This window comes from Cibotium barometz, chromosome 18 (genome assembly GCF_041138505.1).
Source record: "Cibotium barometz isolate CiBa-2024 chromosome 18, ASM4113850v1, whole genome shotgun sequence".
Lineage (NCBI taxonomy): Eukaryota > Viridiplantae > Streptophyta > Polypodiopsida > Cyatheales > Cibotiaceae > Cibotium > Cibotium barometz.
Genome location: NC_141063.1, coordinates 34,204,752 through 34,227,738, shown reverse-complemented (window position 1 = coordinate 34,227,738; position 22,987 = coordinate 34,204,752). Strand labels below are relative to the sequence as shown.

Below are 22,987 nucleotides of genomic sequence, written 5' to 3'. Positions count from 1 at the left end.
GTGTACTATGTACTATAACTTATGGGCTTGTACACACTATAAGGGTGGGCATAACGCCTTTACCCCAACATCTTCTTCTTGCATCTTCTCCTTGCCACGGGACGGCTGTCCCACATATTCATGTTCCCTATTGTGCACCACATGAGTTTGCTCATCCTGTAAAGCATTGGAAGCATGCATTTCATTGTCCCTACCTCTTGTGTTAGCATCTCCAACATTCATTGTATGGCTGTCCATAATGTTCTAGGTGTAGAGATAGCTAGTGTTCACGGTGATCATCTCTCACGATAGAAGTGAAAGAGAACCGTATGCTCTGATACCAATGTAACTTGGTTGAACACTTAAATACAAGATTTGATGGACACTTGCTCAAATACACTAAGATTTGATGGACACTTGCTCAAATACAAGAAGTAAATTGCTGAATTGACAAGAGACACACAATGAGCCGGAACGGCCGACCCCTCCCTCAAATAAAGTATATTGATCTTAGGAGAATCAAGTACATAGTCTCATGGGCATTTCTGACCAGATTTCCATACCAATGCATATGAATTCAGTATTGCAAACAAGTGGTTGTCGATGTAGACTTGCAATCCACACTACTCTCTCAAGTGCCCATGTTCCCTACCATCGGCTCTCTATTGTTCCACCAACATGTTGGGTTTTATGCTGTGTATGCACCCAGAGGAGTGCTAGTGATCATCAGTAGGTTACTGGGGCACTTTTTACTTCAGTTAGTGGAGGTTTTTTCCCCCAGTTTAGTTCATTTTCACTTATATGCAGTTTATAAGTGTTTTGGTCCACCCGGCACATTTATGGCCGGTCATGTGAACACTTATCCTTTAGGGGTCACTATCATGTGGCTTGTACTTCACATTTTTTCTATCATTGAGATATCTACAGCAGTCGTGTTCACTCCCTGCTTGTTTTCCATGCCTGTTTTCTTTTTGTAAACCCTAACCCTAACCCTGTTTAGTCTTCATTTGGTATCAGAGCCATTGAAGTTTTGCCCTTGCCCATTGCTGTACACTTGCGCGCTCAGCACTACCCGTACATCAAACGTACAGCATCCGTACATCTGCGCCGCCTTCAGTCACACGTGCGCACTTGCTGCCCGTACACCCATTGTGCGCCGCCTTCAGCTATAGCTGAGCGCCTACTGCCCGTACATCCAGATTGCGCCGCCTACAACTTCCGTGCTCGGGTACTGCACGTCGCCTACAACTACAGTACTGCGCCGCCTTCAGCCTGTACAGTCAAGCGCAGCCATCACCTGCTGCCCGTACACTTGCATCCGTACCAGGCGACTGTACCTGACGACTGTACACACGTGGCGACTGCACCTGGCGACTGTACCTGACGTGTCTTCAGTGAACCTGCTCGCCCGACTGTACCTGACGTGTCTTCAGTGAACCTGCCTAACACAATACAGTACCTGCCCGTACATACCAGCTGAATACAACGCCGCCTTCGACTAGCTCCTAGGACTGGTTTCGTAAAGTACCTGCAGAGTACAACAATCAATTCATATCTCAGCTGGTAAGCATTACAGGTTTTGAGTTTTGGGCATTCTTATTTTTCTCTGTGAAAAATATACAGGCACAACAGGCAGATTTTCTAGCAAGAAAATATACAGTTTTTTGCACAGTTTGGGTGCAGCAAATTTGGGCATTTTTGGGGCATTTTGGCATTGTGTACGCCATTTGCTGCTCTACTCAGTCATTGGTGCATTAAGCTGCACATTCAGAGGATTGAGAGTGCAGGCAGATTTGGGTAAACTGTATTCAGTGGAGTACAGTTGTTATCAGGGTTTTTGCTTTTGGGTTTTTTGGTAAACAGGTACAACATTGTGCGTAAAGCATAATGGCAAATCAACAGCAAAGTGATGTATTCACACATTTGTCTAAGGAAGACAAATTGGATGGCACGAACTACTCCTTGTGGAGTTTTATGCTGAAAAATGTGCTTGTGGCAAAAGGTCTTTGGGATTTTGTTAGTGGTGATGAACCACGTCCAGGTCCATTGGCTCCAGAGACTCCTCCCCAAGGGGGTGCTCGTGGACGAGGACAACAGGTACAGGCTCCAGGACAGCCATTGCCTGTTCAGAGAACAAATGCTCAAAAGACATGGGATGCCAGGGATGCACAAGCTTTGTCACTCATTGCATTGTCAGTTCAGAGGTCCATTATACCTCATATTCGTTCAGCTGGCACTTCACAGAATGCATGGGTGACTTTGGAGCAGATGTATGCTGCTCGTAATGAGGCTAGGATCTCATTTTTGAAAAGAGAGCTGGAAAATCAGAAAATGAATGAAGGAGATGATATGTCTAGCCACTTAAACAAGCTGCAGGATTTGAGAGAGCAACTCATCAATGTGGATGAGATTATTCCTGAGACACAGCTTGTGTCCACCATCTTGCACTCTTTGCCAAGATCTTACTTGGCTTTCCATACCTCTTTGAACCTCAGCATGAGGAATGCTGTTGAACCCCTCAAGTATCAGGAACTTGTTGCTCTCTTACTACAAGAGGAGCAAATGAGGAAGAATATGAATATGAACACAAATGCTGAACAAGCATTTACTACAGGTCAAAAGGGGAAAGGAAAATCTCAGCCAAAGAGTGCAAATCAAAATTCAGGTGATGGTGGTTCTTCACAGGATACCAAGAAAAGTGATGGACAGCCCAAGAAGAAGGGCAAATGTCATTACTGTAAGAAGCCAGGTCACTACATCACGGAATGTAGGAAGAGGATTGCCAAAGAGAAGGCAAAGGAAGCTGGGATGTCTGTAAATGATGCTCCTAAAGCTCCTCCAGAGACTGCTTCTTTTGTTGAGGACAGGGATTACTGTTTCTATACATGCAGCTATGATGCCTCTTGGTCTTCACAGGCACTCAGTATGACAGAGCATGCATGTACTTGGTATTTTGATAGTGGTGCCTCAAAACATATCACATCTCGCAGGGATTTGTTTAGTCATGTTGGCCCTGCCCCTGTTGGCAAAACTGTTCAGTGTGCCAACAATGCTTCATATCCAGTGTGTGGCATTGGGGAGATTCAGCTTACAGCCATTGATGGCTCCATTCTCCGCCTTACAGATGCCTTATATGTACCAGGGATAAAGAAGAATTTGTTGTCCATTTCTTCTTTAGCACATTGTGGAATGCAAGTCCACTTTGATGATGATAAATGCATGGTCAGAGACAAAGCAAATGCCTTGACCTTGATGCTTACTGGTACATTATGTCATGGACTTTATGAGTTGGATGCATTTCAGCCAGTGGATCAGTCTGCTTATCATGCATTCACTCTTACTCCAGCTATGGTTGATGCGGAGTTATGGCATGCTCGCATGGGGCATGTAAATTTTGGTAGTCTTATGCTTATGCAGCGACATAATATGTTTACAGATCTACCTCTCATGGAGAAGCCTCCAGATCCTGTATTTTGGGAAAAATGCACAGGTTTTCCTTTCCACGTGATCAGGCTCTAAGAGCAACTGCAAAGTTGCAACTTATACACAGTGATCTTTGTGGTCCCATGCAGACGAAGTCATTAGGTGGTTGCTTTTATTTTGCAACATTTATTGATGACTTCTCTCGTATATGCTGGGTCTATCCTTTGACACAGAAATCACAGGTATATGATGCATTTTTGGCCTTTGTAGCACTTGCTGAGACAGAGTCAGGATGCAAAGTAAAGACTCTCCGTTTTGACCGAGGGGGGGAATATATGTCACATGTGCTGAATTCCTTTCTTGGGAGTAGAGGTATAAAACATCAGTATACTACTCCTTACACTCCACAGCAGAATGGGGTTGCAGAAAGGAAAAATCGGTCACTCATGGAGATGGCCAGATGTATGCTAAAGGCAAAAAGACTACCACATATCTTTTGGGTGGAAGCAGTAATGTGTGCTTGTCATATTTTGAATCGATGTCCCACAAAGGCATTGGTTTCTATTACTCCTTTTGAGGCTTGGCATGGCCGCAAGCCTTCTGTATCACATTTTCGTATCTTTGGGTGTCTCGCATATGCACACATACCCAAAGAGTTGAGGAGGAAGCTTGATGATAAAGCCACAAAATGCATTTTTGTTGGGTATAGCCGTGAGAGCAAGGGCTACAGGTTATATGACCCACTATCCAGGAAGATATTCATCAGTCGGGATGTGATTTTTGATGAAAAATCAGAATTATCCATGGCTGGTTATGAGGCAAATCAGGCTGAAAATGATGTATTTGAAGGTCTTCTACCCATGGAGTTTCATTCCACAGTTGGTGATCCAACTCATGAGGGTAATGGACAGCCAGCAAATGATGTAGGTGGTGCAGAAATTCAGCAGCCAAATGAGCCAGAAGCTGAACCAAATATGGGACAGCAGGCACCACAGGTCAGACATATACCTAGATGGTATTTGAGGACACTACAGGACAGCCATTTAGAGGGTCCTCTTGCTGGTCGTACTCGTAGGGAGACAAGGACCAATGAGCATGCACACATCATAGATTTGAATCTGGTTATGGCAGCCAGTTTACAGGATGATGATGAGCCTGATTCATTTGTGGATGCACGAGATAATGTGCATTGGAACAAAGCCATGCAGGATGAGATTGATTCTATTAAAAAGAATCAAACATGGGATTTGGTTGATCTGCCCAAAGGCAAGAAAGCCATTGGTACTAAATGGGTCTACAAGTTGAAAAGACATGCAGATGGATCCATTGACAGGTACAAAGCCCGTCTAGTTGCAAAGGGCTATGCACAGAAAAAGGGCATTGATTATGAGGAGACATTTGCTCCTACATCCCGTATGTCGACACTTAGGTGTGTCATTGCATTGGCTGCACATCGTGGTTGGGTTGTTCACCAGTTGGACATAAAGACTGCATTCCTACATGGGGACCTCGAGGAGGAAGTTTATGTATTTCAGCCCATGGGATTTGCAGAACATGGTCATGAGGGGAAAGTATGCAGGCTGAAAAAGGCCTTGTATGGTTTGAAACAAGCTCCACGAGCTTGGTATGCAAAAATAGATGCTTTTCTACTCACTCAGGGATTTGTGAACAGTCCATCAGAGACCACTTTGTATGTGAAGAAAGAAGAGACAGATCTGCTGGTCATCAGTCTTTATGTGGATGATCTCTTGCTCATGGGATCAAATGATGACAAAATTGCAGCATTTAAAGAGATACTGCAACAGACATTTGACATGTCTGACTTGGGCCTTGTACATTACTATTTGGGCATACAGTTTGTGCAGGATAACAGAGGCATTGGGTTGTTGCAATCACGTTATGTTGCTAAACTTCTGGAGAAGTTTAAATTTCAGGATTGCAAGCCTATTAGTACTCCTATGGAGCCTGGGATGAAACTGTCACTACAAGATGACAGTGTTTCCTTTGATGCCACTACATATGCTCAGGCTGTTGGGTGCCTCATTTACTTGTGTAATACAAGGCCAGATATTCAGTATGCAGTCTCTCAGTTGAGCAGATTCATGCACAGCCCACGGTTGTCACATTGGCAAGCTGTGAAGCGTGTATTCCGTTATTTGCAGGGTACCTTGTCTCTTGGGTTGCTTTATCCTGAGGGGGGTGACATGCAGTTACATGCTTACAGTGATTCAGATTGGGCTGGTGATTTTGATACCAGACATTCCACTAGTGGGAATTGTTTCTTCCTTGGCGCTTCATGCATTTCTTGGCTAAGCAAGAAACAGACCACGGTGGCCACTTCATCTTGTGAGGCAGAGTACAGAGCAGCCTACACTACTACTGTTGAGTGTGTTTGGCTGCGTCGTCTTATGACTGATATGGATATTTCAGTGGAGGAGCCTACACCTATCTATACTGATAGTCAGAGTGCCATTGCTGTGGCCAGGAATCCTGTGTTTCATGCTCGCACGAAACACATTGAGATTCACTATCATTTTGTTCGGGAGAGACTCCAGGCAGGAGATATCAGTCTGATCTACTGTCCTACAGATCAGAATGTGGCAGACATCTTCACCAAGGCATTACCACGTCCGAAATTTGAAGCATTCCGCAATGCTTTGAATTTGTTTCCTTTTGGTGGATGATGTACAGTGATCACATATCACTCCAGGGGGGTTTGTTGGGTTTTATGCTGTGTATGCACCCAGAGGAGTGCTAGTGATCATCAGTAGGTTACTGGGGCACTTTTTACTTCAGTTAGTGGAGGTTTTTTCCCCCAGTTTAGTTCATTTTCACTTATATGCAGTTTATAAGTGTTTTGGTCCACCCGGCACATTTATGGCCGGTCATGTGAACACTTATCCTTTAGGGGTCACTATCATGTGGCTTGTACTTCACATTTTTTCTATCATTGAGATATCTACAGCAGTCGTGTTCACTCCCTGCTTGTTTTCCATGCCTGTTTTCTTTCTGTAAACCCTAACCCTAACCCTGTTTAGTCTTCACAACACATGGTAGCAACAATTTGCAAGAGAGCACATAGGACAAGAGAACACTACACAGGGTATGTGATCTTGTAATCCGGTTCCTCCCTCCTGCTACTTGCTTGAGAAACACCTTAGCATGCTTGGAAATGGAGTTGGGAAGGAGAAAGTGTAGAAAATGCAGCCCAACAGCCCTCATGAAGGAGGCGCCAATCTCTAGAGAGAAGAGTGGTGAGGTGGTGAGTCGTCCAGTGTAGGTGGCTGGCAGGTGCTTTGTGGAACAAGCTAGAGTGGACACATGGCTGGTTACTCCCTTTGTACAAAGGGGATAAGGTCTGGGCGGTGGACATTGGGTTATGTCCACCTCGGGACATCAGTGTGTGAACACCGAGCTGGTCATAATTTATAAGTGAGTTTTGGTCGCCCAAAACTTAATGAAGTGTGTACACACTCACTTATAAATTAGTGCTAACTCCTAAGGCTAGGTTTATGACCAATACTTACCACCTGTCACATGCCACATAACCATGTCAGCAGACAGTTTCACACGCACGGTTCGCGGGCGGGCATCCCCTTACCCGGAACTACACATTGGTCAAGCAAGCATGAAAACAGCATGCAATTTCAATTGCATACAAGCACATAAAGATGCTATGCAATGCAGCATTGGTATGGACAATCCCCGTTCATGAGACTATACTAAAATAGACGTGCTCCAGGCAAGTACACGAGGTACTAGACCCAATGGAACACCAATCCACCAAGCATTTCCGGGCATATACACGGAGGCACAAGTCCCAACGGAAAGCCAAGTCCACAGTATCACATGAGTGGCATCAATCCCCGGCATATACAACTGCCATGGACACCAATCCAATGTACATACATGATGAGAAAGCACGGGTGGACCAATTGGGTGGCCAAATGGTGACACCAACTCCATACTCCGAGGATAAATTCTGTGAATCCATAAATCCTTAGTCCAAGTTGCCTACTGCTCATGCTCATGACTACTTCCAGAAGCTCAATAGTAAAATTGTTGGTCAGTGTAGTTCCCACTTGTGATCTTTTCTCTTTCTCATTGTTGGCAGGAAGCCTCTTGCTTCCAAGAAAGCCTTTGCTCTCATACCATTGTCACAAGTAGGGAACCCAGAACAATAATAGACCAACACTTCGGATACTAGACAGAGCATGAAGACACAGCGGAAGTGATAGAATGTGCAACGGAAGAAGGGGGAGAGTGGAAACACAGGAGAGAGAGTGAGAGAGAGAGAGAGATGGAGAGAAAACACAAGTGAGAACCTGCTCTCAATAACATCACCAAAAGGAATACATGTCCCGAGCAAGAGGGGAGAACCTCGTGAGTGAGGAACTGCAACTAGACAAGCTAGGCAAGCAATGAAATATGAGGGAGGCATGCCGGCTATATATACCCCTAAATGAAGGCAGCCGATTGGAGCAAAAATACCTCCAAGACTGGGAAAAATACCCAAGACAATAAATGGGGAATAAATATGGGTAAAATATCAGTGAGGGGTGACCAACCCCTCTGACTAACATGGTCAGCCCTAGAGGCTAGAATAGGACACCAAATAGGAAGCCAGCAAGTAGGGGATGATGTCTAACACCCCCTCTCAGCACCGAATGCTGAGCAAACTCCAAGAAGCCAGAGACGCCGTCCTCGATCAAGATGAAAGACTGCAGAAACAGGTACCAAGAAAGCTCCACAAGCAATCTCCTCAACAACTCAGCTACAAAAGCAACAGAACAAGCTACCAGGTACACCACTCCTCTGGAAGAAAACAACCATATAGGCTGCGACGTGCTACTCCAAAAAATGGCTCCAAACCCAAGTGTAAGAACACTCCCCTAAGTCGAATATCGTGTATCCAACCTGGAGAAGGTATGAAAAACCTCAAAACCAACCAACAAACTGCTCCTCACTAGAAACCTCAAAAGAAATAGAGTCAATCTGCTCCAACTCTGTACAAAGTGTAGCCAAATGCTGTACAAAAGCATCCTTTGAAAAGGTCGACATCACAAGATGTAAAGACTCTGTAGAAAAGATGGGGTCCATCTGCTCAAACTCCATAACATGAGTTACCCAATGCTGTACATAAGTACACACCACTGAAGTGGGCATCGCAATATGAAAGGACTCCACATCCCCCTCTGAAAAAAGATATCATCGGACTGATATAAGCCCAACCTGATTCTGATCCAAATCCAAAAATCTCTGGAAGTACCACTGTGCCCCGGGCACGGTTAGCAACCACAAACCCAAAGCATCCCACTGGATCCAAAAAACCATCCTCCAAAACAATAAACCTGCAGAACTGGTAGGGGGAGGGGCATCTTCAGAAACATCACAAAGAGATACATAGATAGACTCCTCACAATGAGGAAGGAAAGCAGGAATATAAACTGCAGTGGTAACAAAGTCCTCAAAAGCATCACAGATAGCAGAAGACTGTTCCAGAAGCAGAACCAAATCCCAAGAATCAGCAACAAATAAAGGATCCATGTGAAAGGATCACACCGCAAGGGTAAAAACACCCTCCTTGTTCTACAAATACTACAAAGAACACAAGCTCAGATGAAATAAACTTTGCTCAGGATCTCTGAAAATATAACTGCTTTCCTCCAGAAAACTGAAAACTCCTGTCACAGAAGAAAGTCTCCACAGATACAAAACAGCTCCCGAAACTGATCCTCAAGTGAAGTAATTGGAGAAAGGCCCCCTTTGAGTGTAGAAAACTCCTGTGGGAAGTAAAACGCAGCCAAAACACTGCTATCCAACAAAAAATACCACCAACAGAAGGCAAGAAACGTGTAGAAACCGGGAAACCGTGTAGGCCAGGAACAAAACACAAGTATAGATGCTCCAAAATCAGCAAAACACTGATTGAAATCTGAAATTCAGAATCCTCCTCAAGTACCAAACTGCCACCAAAGCCACAATTCAAACAAGAAATCCCCTCTGCAAGTGATATGTGTCCACTGGAGAAGAAAACACAGCCAAACAAGAGGCTACAAACTTGAAAATTCAGGTCAACCAGTGTCCACACCTCCTATGAGGAAAAACGCTGAAGAGAAGGTACCTTCGTGTCCAATAGATGAAGCCCAGTTGAAGGTAGAGCTACCAGCAAGATCGGTTCAGAAAAAACGCAGCAACCATGGCTGCAAATCTGAAAACGCAAAGGTATAAGGGGCTGTAGAACCGGCTGAATATGGAAACGCTGAAGCCTCACATCAAGAACTACTGCAGTGAACAATCAAGGCAGGGGGGGGGGGGAGAGAGAGAGAAGAGAGGGATGGCAAAAGATAACCACAAGGGACAGGCAAAAGGGAGCCTAGAAAGCTCCAAGATCAGGGCTAGGAAAGCAAAACAAGCCAAAAAAAGTCTGTTTGGGACAGCTATGTTGCTGTCCAGACCTGAAAAAAAACGCCTGAGAACCCCTGGAGAGTGCCGCCAAGACGGGCAAGTATGCTGTCCAAAAAACGCCCGTCAGGCTGCCTAGAAGCTGCAAACTGACGCCCTAAAGAGAGAAAACTGCAGCCCACTGAATGGGTATCAATCAGCCCTTGAAGAAATGCAAGCTTCAACGCATGAACACAAAAAAACGCAGATCTGTCCATGGGCGGAAAAACGCAGATATGAAGAGGTAGAGGAGGGAGCATCCAATGCTGAAAATCACCGGCGCTCTGATACCATGATAGAATGTGCAGCGGAAGAAGGGAAAGTGGAAACACAGGAGACAGAGTGAGAGAGAGATGGAGAGAAAACACAGGTGAGAACCTACTCTCAATAACATCACCAAAAGGAATACATGTCCCGAGCAAGAGGGGAGAACCTCGTGAGTCGTAAGTGAGGGACTGCACCTAGACAAGCTAGGCAAGCAATGAAATATGAGGGAGGCATGCCGGCTATATATACCCCTAAATGAAGGCAGCCGACTGGAGCAAAAATACCTCCACGACTAGGAAAAATACCCAGGACAATAAATGGGGAATAAATATGGGTAAAATATGAGTGAGGGGTGACCAGCCCCTCTGATTAACATGGTCAGCCCTATAGGCTAAAATAGGACACCAAATAGGAAGCCAGCAAGTACGGGATGATGTCTAACCGGAAGAACCATATACAATGTAAAAACACCACCGGCCCCCCCTAGGAACTTCTTTATTGAGAGAGAAGCTTTTACAATAAACCAAGGTGCAGGTGCATACAGCACCAGATTTTCCACAAAGCATCAACACAACTCTTGCCCAGATATCTATCCAGTGCCAAGATATAAACACAACACCAAAAGCCAAGATATAAACACAGCACCAAAAACCATCCGAAAAATTTGTCTCAAAACAGTCCCAGGAATCAGCTCACAAACAGTTCATAAATCAACCCGGTACGGAGCCAAAAACAGCCCCAAACTCCGCACCAAAATAGCCCCAAAACTGAGCCTCAAATCAGCCCCAGTAGAGTTCTCAAAAACTGACCCAGATTCCTCCAAAACAGCCCGGAGTCTGCCCATAACAATAGCCAAAACTGTTGGCAATTGTCACACGTGTGGGCACGGCTATTGTGAGGCTGTACCAGCTGTACGGCCAGCGCAAGTAAGATGGAGAGATGTTGTACGGCCAGCGCAAGTAAGATGGAGAGAGAAAAAAAGAAAGAAAGTTGTATTAACGTCTACTAGAGGCCGAACTCGACCTATGAGACAAATCAATGTACAACTGTCAATGTCTTCTGGATGTTCAGAAAAAAAAAGGACAAAATGAACATGAAATAAACTATGAAACTACTAAGCTAGTGGGGGGGTGTGATGGATGGAGCACTACCGCTAAAGGCTCAGTATGCAACCTATATGCGCAGGGTATACAAGAATGCAATGCAGATTTGTCTAGAGAGTAAGTGAGCTAGCCGCTCCTGGATATGGTGCTGATGTCGACCCCGTATCTCTGTGATCTCCCTCTGATGTAGTCTGGGAGTCTGGTAGCCTGGTGCTCTTGATCTCCGAGAGAGAGAGAGAGAGAGAGAGAGAGAGAGAAGCTCCAATCAACTAGATGAGAGATGAGCGCTTGATGATAAAATCAGCCCCAATCCTTGCTTTAATAGAGTTGACTAGCTATATTTGCAGCACTTTTTCCTTTTTGCCCAAAATAGGTGAACTTGCCCAAAAATATCAACTTTATGCTTTTCTTGGCTTGATGCCCAAGTTTTCAGCCAAAAATATCAACTTTTGTGCTTTCCCCAAGCTTGTAGCCCAAGTTTGCTCTAGGTGCCTCTTTATGTCCACATATACATGCCCAAAATAATAACAAGTCCAGCCCATCATTAATGATGTGTGAAAACACCGACTTATAAACATTATAAGTCACCTTATTGATAAAATCCCATGCTACTCATGCTATGTGGCCATCTTGCAAGCCAATCCATGCCTGTGAGAATGCTTCAGCTTTCTTATGTGGAAAATCCCCATTCACACCTTGGTTCCACTCAATGTGTGAAACACTAATCAAGACTAATGAAGGGACCAAATGGTGACACCGCCCGGAAGTTTGTCACGAGGAGATTGCATTGGAGCAATCTTGTACCGTGAGGGCCATGTTGTGGCCTATAAAAGTCTTATATGAGGATTTCTAGGATTGCATTGAAACAGATTTTAGAATAGAAATTTTGTGACTCTTCTTGCATCAAGAAAGATTATTTTATGAAGTAAACCCGTTTATGTGAAACAAAGGATTTGAGGCCAAAAGTGAACAAAGAAAAGCCATGCCCCATCTACAACTTAAGCTTTGGAAAGCTACTTTTACTGGCCTTGTATGAGAAAGAACATTAAGTTATATGTTCGAGAATGTTTGGTTTGTCAGAAGGTCAAGTTTGATCGACAAACACCAACATTGAGTTATATGTTCGAGAATGTTTGGTTTGTCAGAAGGTCAAGTTTGATCGACAAACACCACCAGGATTATTGCACCCATTGAATGTTCTATGGAAGAGCATTGTTATGGATTTTATCTTTGGATTGCCAAAGTCAGAGAATGATGATATTTGGACCTTTTTCAAGATACCAAGAAGATCAACCATGTATGTCATCAGTTGGACCTTTCAGATCATTGGAGGACACATAATGCCTTCCATGACAGTTTGTTGAAACCATGTACAGGTTAGCCCAGAGAGGCTTGTTTTGGAGGATCCACCGGGGGTGGATGAGCTAGAATAGATTGCGTTCCATTCTATGAGAAAAAGAGGAAAGACAGTGGTCAGAAAACTCTTCTTGGAAATGGATGTGAAATGGATGCCAGAGACGTACTTCAAGAACTATCCAGATATACTACGAGCTTATGAGGAAGTGGTTGGTCCAGATGTATTTGAAGTACGGATATGGGCGTCTTGCAATCAAGACAGATTCAAATGAGAGGGATGGTGCCTCTAGCCCTCTTCATTGTATATATTTTTGTTCATTGATTTGGTTGCTGAACCCCAGATTGAACTTGAGTTTTCCAGTGTAGCTGTTGAGCTCATTCAGCAGCAAACACCTTTGAAGACTCATTGAGACACAAGATTGCGGATCTTGCATTATCTACAGGGTAACAAGGATCGTGGACTCTTCGATGACACTAGAGGGGAAACGAAGAACCAAGTCAATTTCCGAGGTTGGAGTGACTCGGATTGGGAAGGAGATCCAGACACGAGGAGATCTACATCAAGCTGCGGATTTATCCTTGGCTCAAGAGCTATTTCTTGGAGCAGCAAGAGGCAGCCAACTATTGCCTTGTCTTCTATAGAGGCAGAGTATCGGGCTGCTTGCGAGGTGGTGTGGCTGCAGAGGTTACTTGGCGAGATTGGGTTTCCACAAAAGGAACCCACGGTCATCCAGTGTGATAACCAGAGCTGTATAGCTATTGCTCGGAACCCGGTCTTCCATGCCCGGACCAAGCATATAGAGATACAATATCACTTTGTTCGTGAGAAGATTTTGGCAAGTGACATCTTGCTTAGCTATTGTTCGGCGGAGGACAATGTAGCAGACCTCTTCACGAAGCCTCTACCTCAGCAGATGCTCCGTCCGCACTTCAACTCAATGGGATTGGTTCCACATCCAAGAGCTGCCAAGAGTTAGGGATACTCTGGAAAGAACTCAGTTGGGTACTCTAGAAAGAACTCTTCGTCGAGCCATACGACTTCATGGGTACCACGCTCCTTAAACTTCGCGTAGAACTATCTTTGTCTTCGACCAGATCCATGCTTCCATTTGTGGAGGAGAATTTGTTCACGCTAAATAACTTCGACTTCATCTACCATGTCCGGTTGTTTCTCATCTGCAATATCCTGCAAAGCTAGACCAATGTAGGGCTTCAACCAAAAAAACATGGAAAACATTATGCATAGTTCAACTATCTGGAAGCTTAAGGTCCCTGGAATGGAGGTTGGTCCTCGTGCGATGAAGGTAGGGTGGGTGTGGCTTACACAAGACTACTAGTCCAGGTATGGGAACTTTGCATATTCTGAAGTGAAGCAGTGGGACCTGCAATGCTTGGTGATGTGGCTACACCTCATGCTGTGATACCAATGTGACAGTGGAAGCCTTCATGCCTTAATCGCAGCCCTTATGCACCCTGTAGGAACATTAACGCAAAATGCATGAGAGAAGAGAGAGAGAGAGACTGGTTTTCAATATATGTATTATGTACATGGAAAAGGTTACATGTATGCTTGGCCATAGGCCTTCCCAAAAGTGCTACGGACTACTTATGACCAATCTCCAAAAGGGAGAAAGATGAAATGATGCAAAAGATGCTACTTCTATATATATGATGTTTGGATACTGGTCGGCTGTGGTCATAACTGCTACCGATTGATCATGAGTACCCAGATGCTGCTGGCTGGATCTACATGCCCTAAATGCATCTAAAGCTGCCTAATGAGGAATTTAGATCTAGGATTAGCCATGGTACTGCCTTGTACACGTAACAATGAGGGAACAAACAAGGGGCCTAATTTAATGTTCCAAATCAGTGCAAGGTTAGGCTTGAATTAGGGCTAAAGCTTGGGCAAGCAAAGGGCCTGATTTAGGGCTTCAAATCAGCTCAAGGTTAGGACGGCAAGCAAGGGGCCTAATTTAGGCTTGTCAAAACAGCTCCAGGTTAGGAGTAACGCTTACGTGCTGAGCAAGGAGGTGGTTGTAAGGGGTTTGTCACAAGACCAAACCCACTCCAAGATCCCCTAAACACATGACATAAGCATTGTTAGTCCAAATTAGATTCTACTGGCTCGAACTCACCACCCAAACATAGATCAAGTACATCAGATCACCCCTGAGCATAGGGCTCAAGGCTCCCATCCATACAAACCCACACCATGGATAAGGTGCGGCATCAATAAATAACACACCTTCACTCTACACAACCTAGCTCTGGTACAAAATATAAATTTACATAGTGAGATAGAAAGAGAGAGAGAGAGAGTGAAATTTCAAATCCCAATAGAACAGAATGTTGACTCTTTAAAAAAAACTAATACATTCTATCAAAAGCCTACCAAACATGCTTAGATGTCAACACAATTTTCTCACCCCCATGTGGCCTCACGCCAGCACATCATTCCCTTTCACTCATACTAACATTTTACATTCTGCCATTAGGCTAATCCATCATTACATTAGCCCACTGCACATTCTCTAGTATAAGCACAGGTGTTATATGCAAGCAACCTGCACGCTGCAGCAATTAATCTAATATATCCAAGCCTGCACTTCACCAAAAGAGAGCCCAACGCTCTCAATACTCTTTGTGGGCTAGTGTCAGTATCTTCAATAATGAGGAAGAGCCTGAGCTCAAATGGCTTGATATTGGTGCAAAGAGGGTTTCTCGCATTGATCACAAGGAAATGGGTAAAGCTCTACTATGTTGCTGCACCATAGAAAGTATTCTCAATCCCTAAGTTTCAGCCTATAAGCTTTGTAATGCACTATCAAGCGATTGGGATTAGTAAAACCTTAACTAAATACAATACTCTAATTTTATCCCACAAACATTTGAGAAACTCCGAATTGTAATCTTGGATTGATTTCTCAGAGACTACTAGGCATATGGTAGGGTTCAATGCAAGGACCTTTATATGCTATCCTTAATGTTCATGTATAGGCTTGATATAGGTATTGAAAATGGTGCTCGCCCCCACCATACAAAGAGATGTGAGATGTTAAATATATAAACGGGTTTTTACCTTGGTTTAAAAGCCTGCTGCAATTGGGCAACACTTGCATGAAAGGACCCAATTTCTGGCGTTCGGTTAGAAGCTCGGAAAGGTACCTGTGTAGCAAGATAACAGGTAAAAAGAAGGTGGGTTTGGATCATAATCAAGTTTAAGGGATTTTTTTAACAGATTAAGAGAGTAAAGCATTGACCCAATACGCTAATCTGATGGCGACTTACTTGTCCAGTTCGGAGGCGCTTGATGAGGAGCGATGGTGTGGGGAGGGGCCAGCGCTAGGGGAGAACGTCTGCAAGTAAGGCGGAAGGGAGTTCATGGAGTTCATGGGCTTGGGGGACTGCCTTGTGGGAATCATCTTGCCCTTCTCCTCTCTGTACAGATCAGACTACTTAGGTCAACAGAGAAAAAAATGAATATCAGTGCTTATGCCCAGAAGGAAAGAGGATTCCTCCTCCCCCTCCTCCTCTGCGTGCTCTTCCTTTTTCTTTTTTTTTACACACACCTATGGGCGGGCAGGCACACCTAAGTGTCCGGTTTCACACACAGGGCCCCCCTCGGGCAGTTGGCTTCCGGATGGACATGCATGTTCACCATAAAACTTAGAGGGGCTTTTCCACGGGGCAGTTAGATTTTCTGCATTCCCATGCAAAAAAAAGCCAAGTACAACATGACGGCGTTGAGGTGCTAAACTAGTCTATCTTGAGAACAAGAAGTGTTACATCTTCTAAACGAACGAATAATCCCTCCTAGAACTAGAATGGGAATCGTTGCTGAGACTATAACTATTTCAACAGCTTTTGGCTTGGCCAACTTAGTAGAATACAAACCTTGGTATGTTTAGAATAGCTTGGAGGCCCATGGTCCCTTTTGGCTTCGCTGTATCTGACCCCCATACAAGCAAGGCAAGTGGATTTAGGTTCAACATAACCACAGAGGCCACAACAAGCTCAAGCCACTAGGGAAGAAGAGTCAATCCAAGCTATTGAATGCGTAACCATGGGAACCATGAGGCATAGAGCAAGGAGCTGAAGTTTTGCTTGCAAAGCGTAACCGTGCCAAGTTTGGCACAATTAGGAATTGAGAAGGTGTAGTTTACTCACAGGAGATTCCCTTGACATGGCCCAGTTAACTAGGCCAGTGTTACAACGTCACAATTTTGAAGGTCTTTCTAGAATTTTCAAAATTTTGAGCCAAAATTTAACTAAAATGTCTTGAATCACTGAGAAAATAAAATTTATGCGTTAAAGTGAAAGTATTGTAGGTCCATTGTATATAGTTCGCAGAGAACATTGGATATGTCATGACAGAGCAATGAATTCACATCTTAGTTAACTAGGAAGGGGGTGTTACAACTAGAATTTTCAAAATTTTGAGCCAAAATTTAACTAAGATGTCTTGAATCACTAAGAAAATAAAATTTATAGGTTAAAGTGAAAGTATTGGAGGTCCATTGTATATAGTTCGCAAGAACACTGGATGTGTCATGACAAAGCAAATGAATTCACACTCAATAGCTCGTGTGCAACAAGCCAAAGGTTGGCTACTTATAGGACTTATGTCCCTCCCTACCTGCTGCATGTTGCTTTTTGTAGGGTGGACAAAGTTATTTGGACAGGAGCTTGTGCTCAGTGTCACCGTCAAGTAGGAGCTTGAGTAAACCAAAGCTCACTACACACGTCTTCCAACATCCCTCCTTGCTTATGGGCTGGGAGGGAGTTACTAGCAAAATGCAGAGTTGGATGACGGTAATATAAGCTTTACACATAGGGTGGTAATATAAGCTTTACACATAGGGTGGCTCACAGGGTCTCACTTCTATAGTAAAGAGCTTTGGGTCATCAAGCCACATTTGATAAGACTTATAGTGGGGGATATTTTTTAATCTAAAAAGAGATTGCCTAGAGTGTTCAAAAGAGTTGTCTAGTTCAAGAAAGTCATATAAGGTCTTGAACCCTTTAATAACATCATTGTGATTTATAGTGTAGATCAACAAATTTAATTTAATCCTTTCTTGAACTGTTCATTGAACCTTTTGTAATGGAAAAAAGTGTGATCAATAGTGTAAATATGTAGCTATGAATGAAAGGCCTCAAAAAATTTCTTGAATTTTCTCGATGTTTTCAAATTTAAAAAGTATCTAATGGTTGGTAGGGTTAGTGTCTTAGTGGGAGAGTAGATTCCACCCAAAGTGATTTTCATGAATCTAGAATCCATTTGGGTTAATTAAAAAGTGATTTGTTGTCGAGTGTAAACCTCTAGGAATGCACTTATCATAAAAGGTGATTTTATTGTACAAAAGGCGTAAACCTCTAGGAATGCACTTATCATAAAAGGTGATTTTATTGTACAAAAGGCATAAACCTCTAGGAAAGCACTTATCATAAAAAAGTCAAATGTAATCGTTTATTGCAAAAAGGTATAAACCTGTAGGAATGCACTTATCATAACACCTATTGACAAAAGTCAAATGTAATTGTTTATTGCAAAAAGGTATAAACCTGAAGGAATGCACTTCTCATAACGCCTATTGGGACAAAAGTCAATGTAATTGTTCATTGCAAAAATTATTTTCTAAATCAAGCATAAGTAAACCATTAAATTTTTAAACCAAGTTCTAAAAGTTTAAATTAGTCATCCCAATTTGAATTGACACCATTTGCATTTGAATTTACTTGTTTGAGAATGGAAAATTCACCCCTTAATTTTTTTTTTCTCAAATGAAAAATCCAATAGAATATTGAAAAAAGGAGAGGGAATCGGAGTATTTTTAGGATACTTCTTGTGTGAGAGGATCTTTTTGTGAGACACACCATGCGTAAACACAAAATGCATAATCTTTTCACAATCAAAGTTAGCATAAATTACAAACAAAAAGAGATGGAGAGTAATATTGAATTACTTTCGCAAAAGATTAATACAACAACGGCTTCTACTTTCCACCCATGTGCTTTGATTAATAGTAGCTTCAATGGTGGGTTTGAAAACTATAGAGATGGAGAGATTGTACGTATTAATGTACAAGGGCTCACACGCAACGAAGATAGATGTCTATATAATGTATACGAAAGTTATTAAGATATCAAGTGTGCGGATATGGATGACTTACTAAGATGATAGCTCTGCATTTATGCCATTGGCATAGTTGGTGAGATTATGGTTGATATGCTACCAATGGTTTAAAGGCTACATGATAACCACTTTGGTTTACTAGAGTTATGGCATAGTTGTAGCACCAGCTCATATAATTGGGTTCACACTATGGACTGACCTTGTATGTTTTAGTAGGAGAGTACTTCATCTTATAGTATGTACTCTTATCATTATGTTACGGTCACAAAGAAGTAAGAAGATAGAGGAAGAAAAAATTAGCCATGCATCTCTCTCTTGTGGGTGCTTGTCTACTCTTATGTGTGTGTGTGTGTGTGGATAAGTTTTCTTGCAAGGAGCTCAAGCTCACCATTTCCCCCACATTCTTCTCATGGTATCAGAGTGTCAGATCACATGAAGAGCTCAAGAGGCACGCACAGGAAGCGGTACATGGATAAGAGTAATTTCATCTATTTCCCTTTGATTCTCAAGCAAAACACTACTAATAGCTACGGATAGCAGCTGGCAAAGCAGCCCACAATAGGGAGACACTCTATCATATCTGTTGGAGGACAATGACCCGTAAATAAATTGTAAAATAAGAATTAACATGATAGCATAAATTTTACACATAACACAAGATTGGGTCCAATTACCCCCACACAAGAGTGAGCCCATGCTTCCTCTTGGTGTTTTTAATCATATTACTTGAAATAACTTTTGGGGCTCAAAATAGCTTCCACTTTTACAAAGATGTCGACTTCAATAAAAATCGCTTGCTTTATTGAACATGCAAGCCAAACTACTCAAAATAGGTATAAACATTAAACCATATAAGTGTGTACATCTTTTGTAAAATTAAATATGCATAAGGGACCTTTGACATGCCCAAATAAATGTATCTGTTGTGCTGTTAATAAATATGGACGCCATTCAAAATGGAATAAATGGCATGCGTTGCATAAAATCAAATAATATTCTACCAACATCCAAAGTTGAGTGTCTCAAAATCTTCCTGACTACCAGCTTGCCTCCATTATCAAACCAAAGTATCTACACTTACATTAACTATGCCAATCAATTAATAAATAAACTAATTAAAAATATAAATAACCATTTGAAACTTAATAAATCAAGACAATGTAGCCCATACTCTCATGCATGGATAGAATCACCCATGTACGCATAAAGTAAGCTACTATTGCATGGATTTAGAAAGGTGTCCCAATCTAAATCCATCTAGAGAATTCACAAATAATGAGAAACATGGGAATATTAAGTTTCATGAATTTACTCCTCACATAACATGCCCTGGGGGTAAGAAGCAACTATCGTTAGTCATAACCACTATGGGGACTCCCATTATTTCATTGAGAATATTTTGAGGGTATTTATTTTGGATGTGCCTTTTATTTATAATATTTTCTAGGATTAATGTGTTTAATCGCCTATGTGCATTGGTATGATATAGAATCATTTTTTCAGGATTAATGTGTTTAATCGACTGTGTACACTAGTAATCTAGTATCATTTTCTAGGATTAATGTATTTAATCGGCTATGTGCACTCGTATGGTATAGTTAAGATTAATGTGTTTAATCGGTTGTATGTGCTGCCTAATATTATTTTGGATATAGATGATGATTGAGTCGTGGATGATGTGTTAATCACGGGTGAAACATTGGACCAATATGAGATACAAGCTGACACAGAAGCTTTACTCACACAACCATAAAAACACTCACTCAGACCTGGTCACTGACGAGGATACATAATGGTTTCATATTTTGGCATTAATATTTTTGTAAGGCTAAGGTCTCAAACCTTTGTACATACCAATTAGTATTTTATACTTTTGGTAAACCCAAGACTTTATATTTGCAGCTTGCTATATTTTTGTAAGAGTTTTTATGTTCAAAAACTCAAAAGCACTTATGCTTTGTTTTTGGATTTATCTTTTTGAAATTGTGAATTAGAATTCTTTTCTAAGTGTCTTAAAGGTCCTAAGAGTAGTATCAAAGCTTTGGGGCCACTCAAGGAGAAGGATTTTTGAAGGAAAAAAATTTATGCCATTATTTGGAGAAAAGGAGGCCAAGGAATTGATTTTTGGCAAATATTAAAGCTTCAAACAAAGAAGGAATACTATGAGAGGCAAAAAGGTGGAGGCACTATCAAAAAAATTAATTGTAAAGTGGAACAATTGATTTACATGTTTTTGGGGACCATTCGAGAGTTTTACCCATTGGACAATACGTCTCCTTTACCACCTTTTCCACAAACACTTTTCATCTCTCTCAACCTCTTCAAGATCGAGAGCCTATAGCCATATTTGGGAGTGATGTGTGTGAACACACTAGGACCAACCGGGCCACTTTTTCCCTCTTTAGGAAGCTTTTTCCCCCGTGCTAGTATACACCCATCTTGGGATATAGTTATCTTTTTTGTATAGCACACATCCTGTAACCCTATTTCCAACATTTGGTATTAGAGCATACGATCCTCGCCCCTATGCTATTGCCTACCCTTCACCTCGAGTCACCTATTTTTGAGGCTATTCATGTGGTTTTTGATTTTTAACAGACATCTTTGGGGATCGGATTTGTAGTGTTCTTCATCGGATTCTGGAGTAGTTTTGTCATATTTAATACAAAGGGTGTGCAAATACACAAGAAAGCATCTACAGGCTTCACTTCAACAACATCTATCTCTACATCTTACGAGTAAAAAAATTACTCACTATACTATGTATTTCATTCATACATCTTGCAGGGCTCTATTGTCAGCGACCTTATTAACTACCACCTTGGTTGCATCAAAGAGAACTCAACACTTTACAAGTTGTGTGATTACTTGCTTGGGTATTATCAGAAATGGTAGACATTGATGTATTTCGGATGTTATCCGTCCACTGAGGACAAGCTTGACGGCACTAACTATCCCTTATGGTCCTATATGATGCGGCATGTATTGGTAGCCAAAGAGCTATGGAATGTTATGGTTGGTATTGAGAAACTTCCTAGTTTTTCTTATGAACATGATGCAGAAGGCACATCTGTAGATACGGACTTGGTTTGACATGGTGCATTACAAAACGACACAACATACCTCCTACGTAAAAACAAACAAAGGATGGAAGAGATGTGCAAGCACGTGTGTTGCTTGCTCTGTCAGTTAAGAGGGGTATCATTTCTCACATTTGGTTATGTAGTACTGCTAAACATGCTTGGGATGCACTTGCATCATTGTACTAGGTACGTAATAAAGCACGTGTTGCTTATACATGCAAGAAATTAGAGTCAAAGTATATAGATGAGGGAGACTCCATGGACAATTTCCTTACAAAAAAAAAAGAATCTTAAGGAGCAGTTGGGCCAGTGTTGATGAAATATATCCTGACAGTTCATTGGCACCTGCTATCTTGAATGCGTTGCCGGACTCGTATCAAGGTTTTGCTTCTATCATCAAACTCATGATGAAAGGTAATCTAAATGCATTGAAGTTTGAGGAGTTGGTTTCTCTGCTCTTGCAAGAAGAGTAACCCATGCAAAACAAATCTGTCATGCGTACAGGAGATCAGGCTTTTGCTGCCAGTCAACAAAGAGGCAAAGGTAAATCCTTTCCTCAAGGTAGTTACAAGTCAAAATCAGAGTCATCGGCAAGTCTACAGATAAAGAAGGCAACAAGCCAAAGAAAAAGGAAAAATGCAACTATTGCAGGAAACCCAGTCATTACATTAATGAGTGCAGGAAACGACTGGAGAAGAAGAAAAAGAAAGACTTAAGTATGGCTGTAGTAGTTGATGCATCAGCGTCCAATGCAGAAAACAAAGAATCTGCAAACTATGCACATGATGATGGGGCTTTCATTGTGGAATTCAGTTATGACCCTTTGCATAAGGATATACGCATGGATGTTACAGATGTACATGTCTGGTATTTTGATAGTGGTGCTAGTAAGCACATCACTTCTCATCGTAATTTATTCTCATCACTTAAACCTGCTCCACAGGGAAACACTGTAACATGTGCAAACAAGTCCTCATATCTTGTAAAAGGAGTTGGTAAAATTTTTCTCACTGCTAGTGGAACAATCATGCTTTTAGATGTATTATATATACCAAGGATCAAGACGAACTTGTTATCTGTCTCTTTCATTCAGTTTAAGGATGCTAGATGTATTGTTCATGATCACAGTGACGGCAATACAATTGTTGCTTGTGGTACTTTATCTCATGGCCTTTTACAGAATAGATGTATAT

The 22,987-nt window shown here is 42.1% G+C and overlaps 1 protein-coding gene across 1 annotated transcript in view; it reads right to left on the bottom strand.

The window, feature by feature from the left end:
- The window catches only part of LOC147629232 (KH domain-containing protein SPIN1-like), a 67,927-nt gene extending 51,807 nt beyond the window's left edge, over nt 1–16,120 (bottom strand). Inside the window, exons 1-2 of the mRNA XM_086812488.1 lie at nt 15,864–16,120; nt 15,655–15,740 (exon numbers count right to left, since the gene is read on the bottom strand). Coding sequence (XP_086668614.1) covers nt 15,655–15,740; nt 15,864–15,997 — 220 coding nt within the window. The 5' untranslated portion in view covers nt 15,998–16,120. The remainder of the gene's footprint in view (nt 1–15,654; nt 15,741–15,863) is intronic.
- Between the last annotated feature and the right edge of the window lie 6,867 nt (nt 16,121–22,987).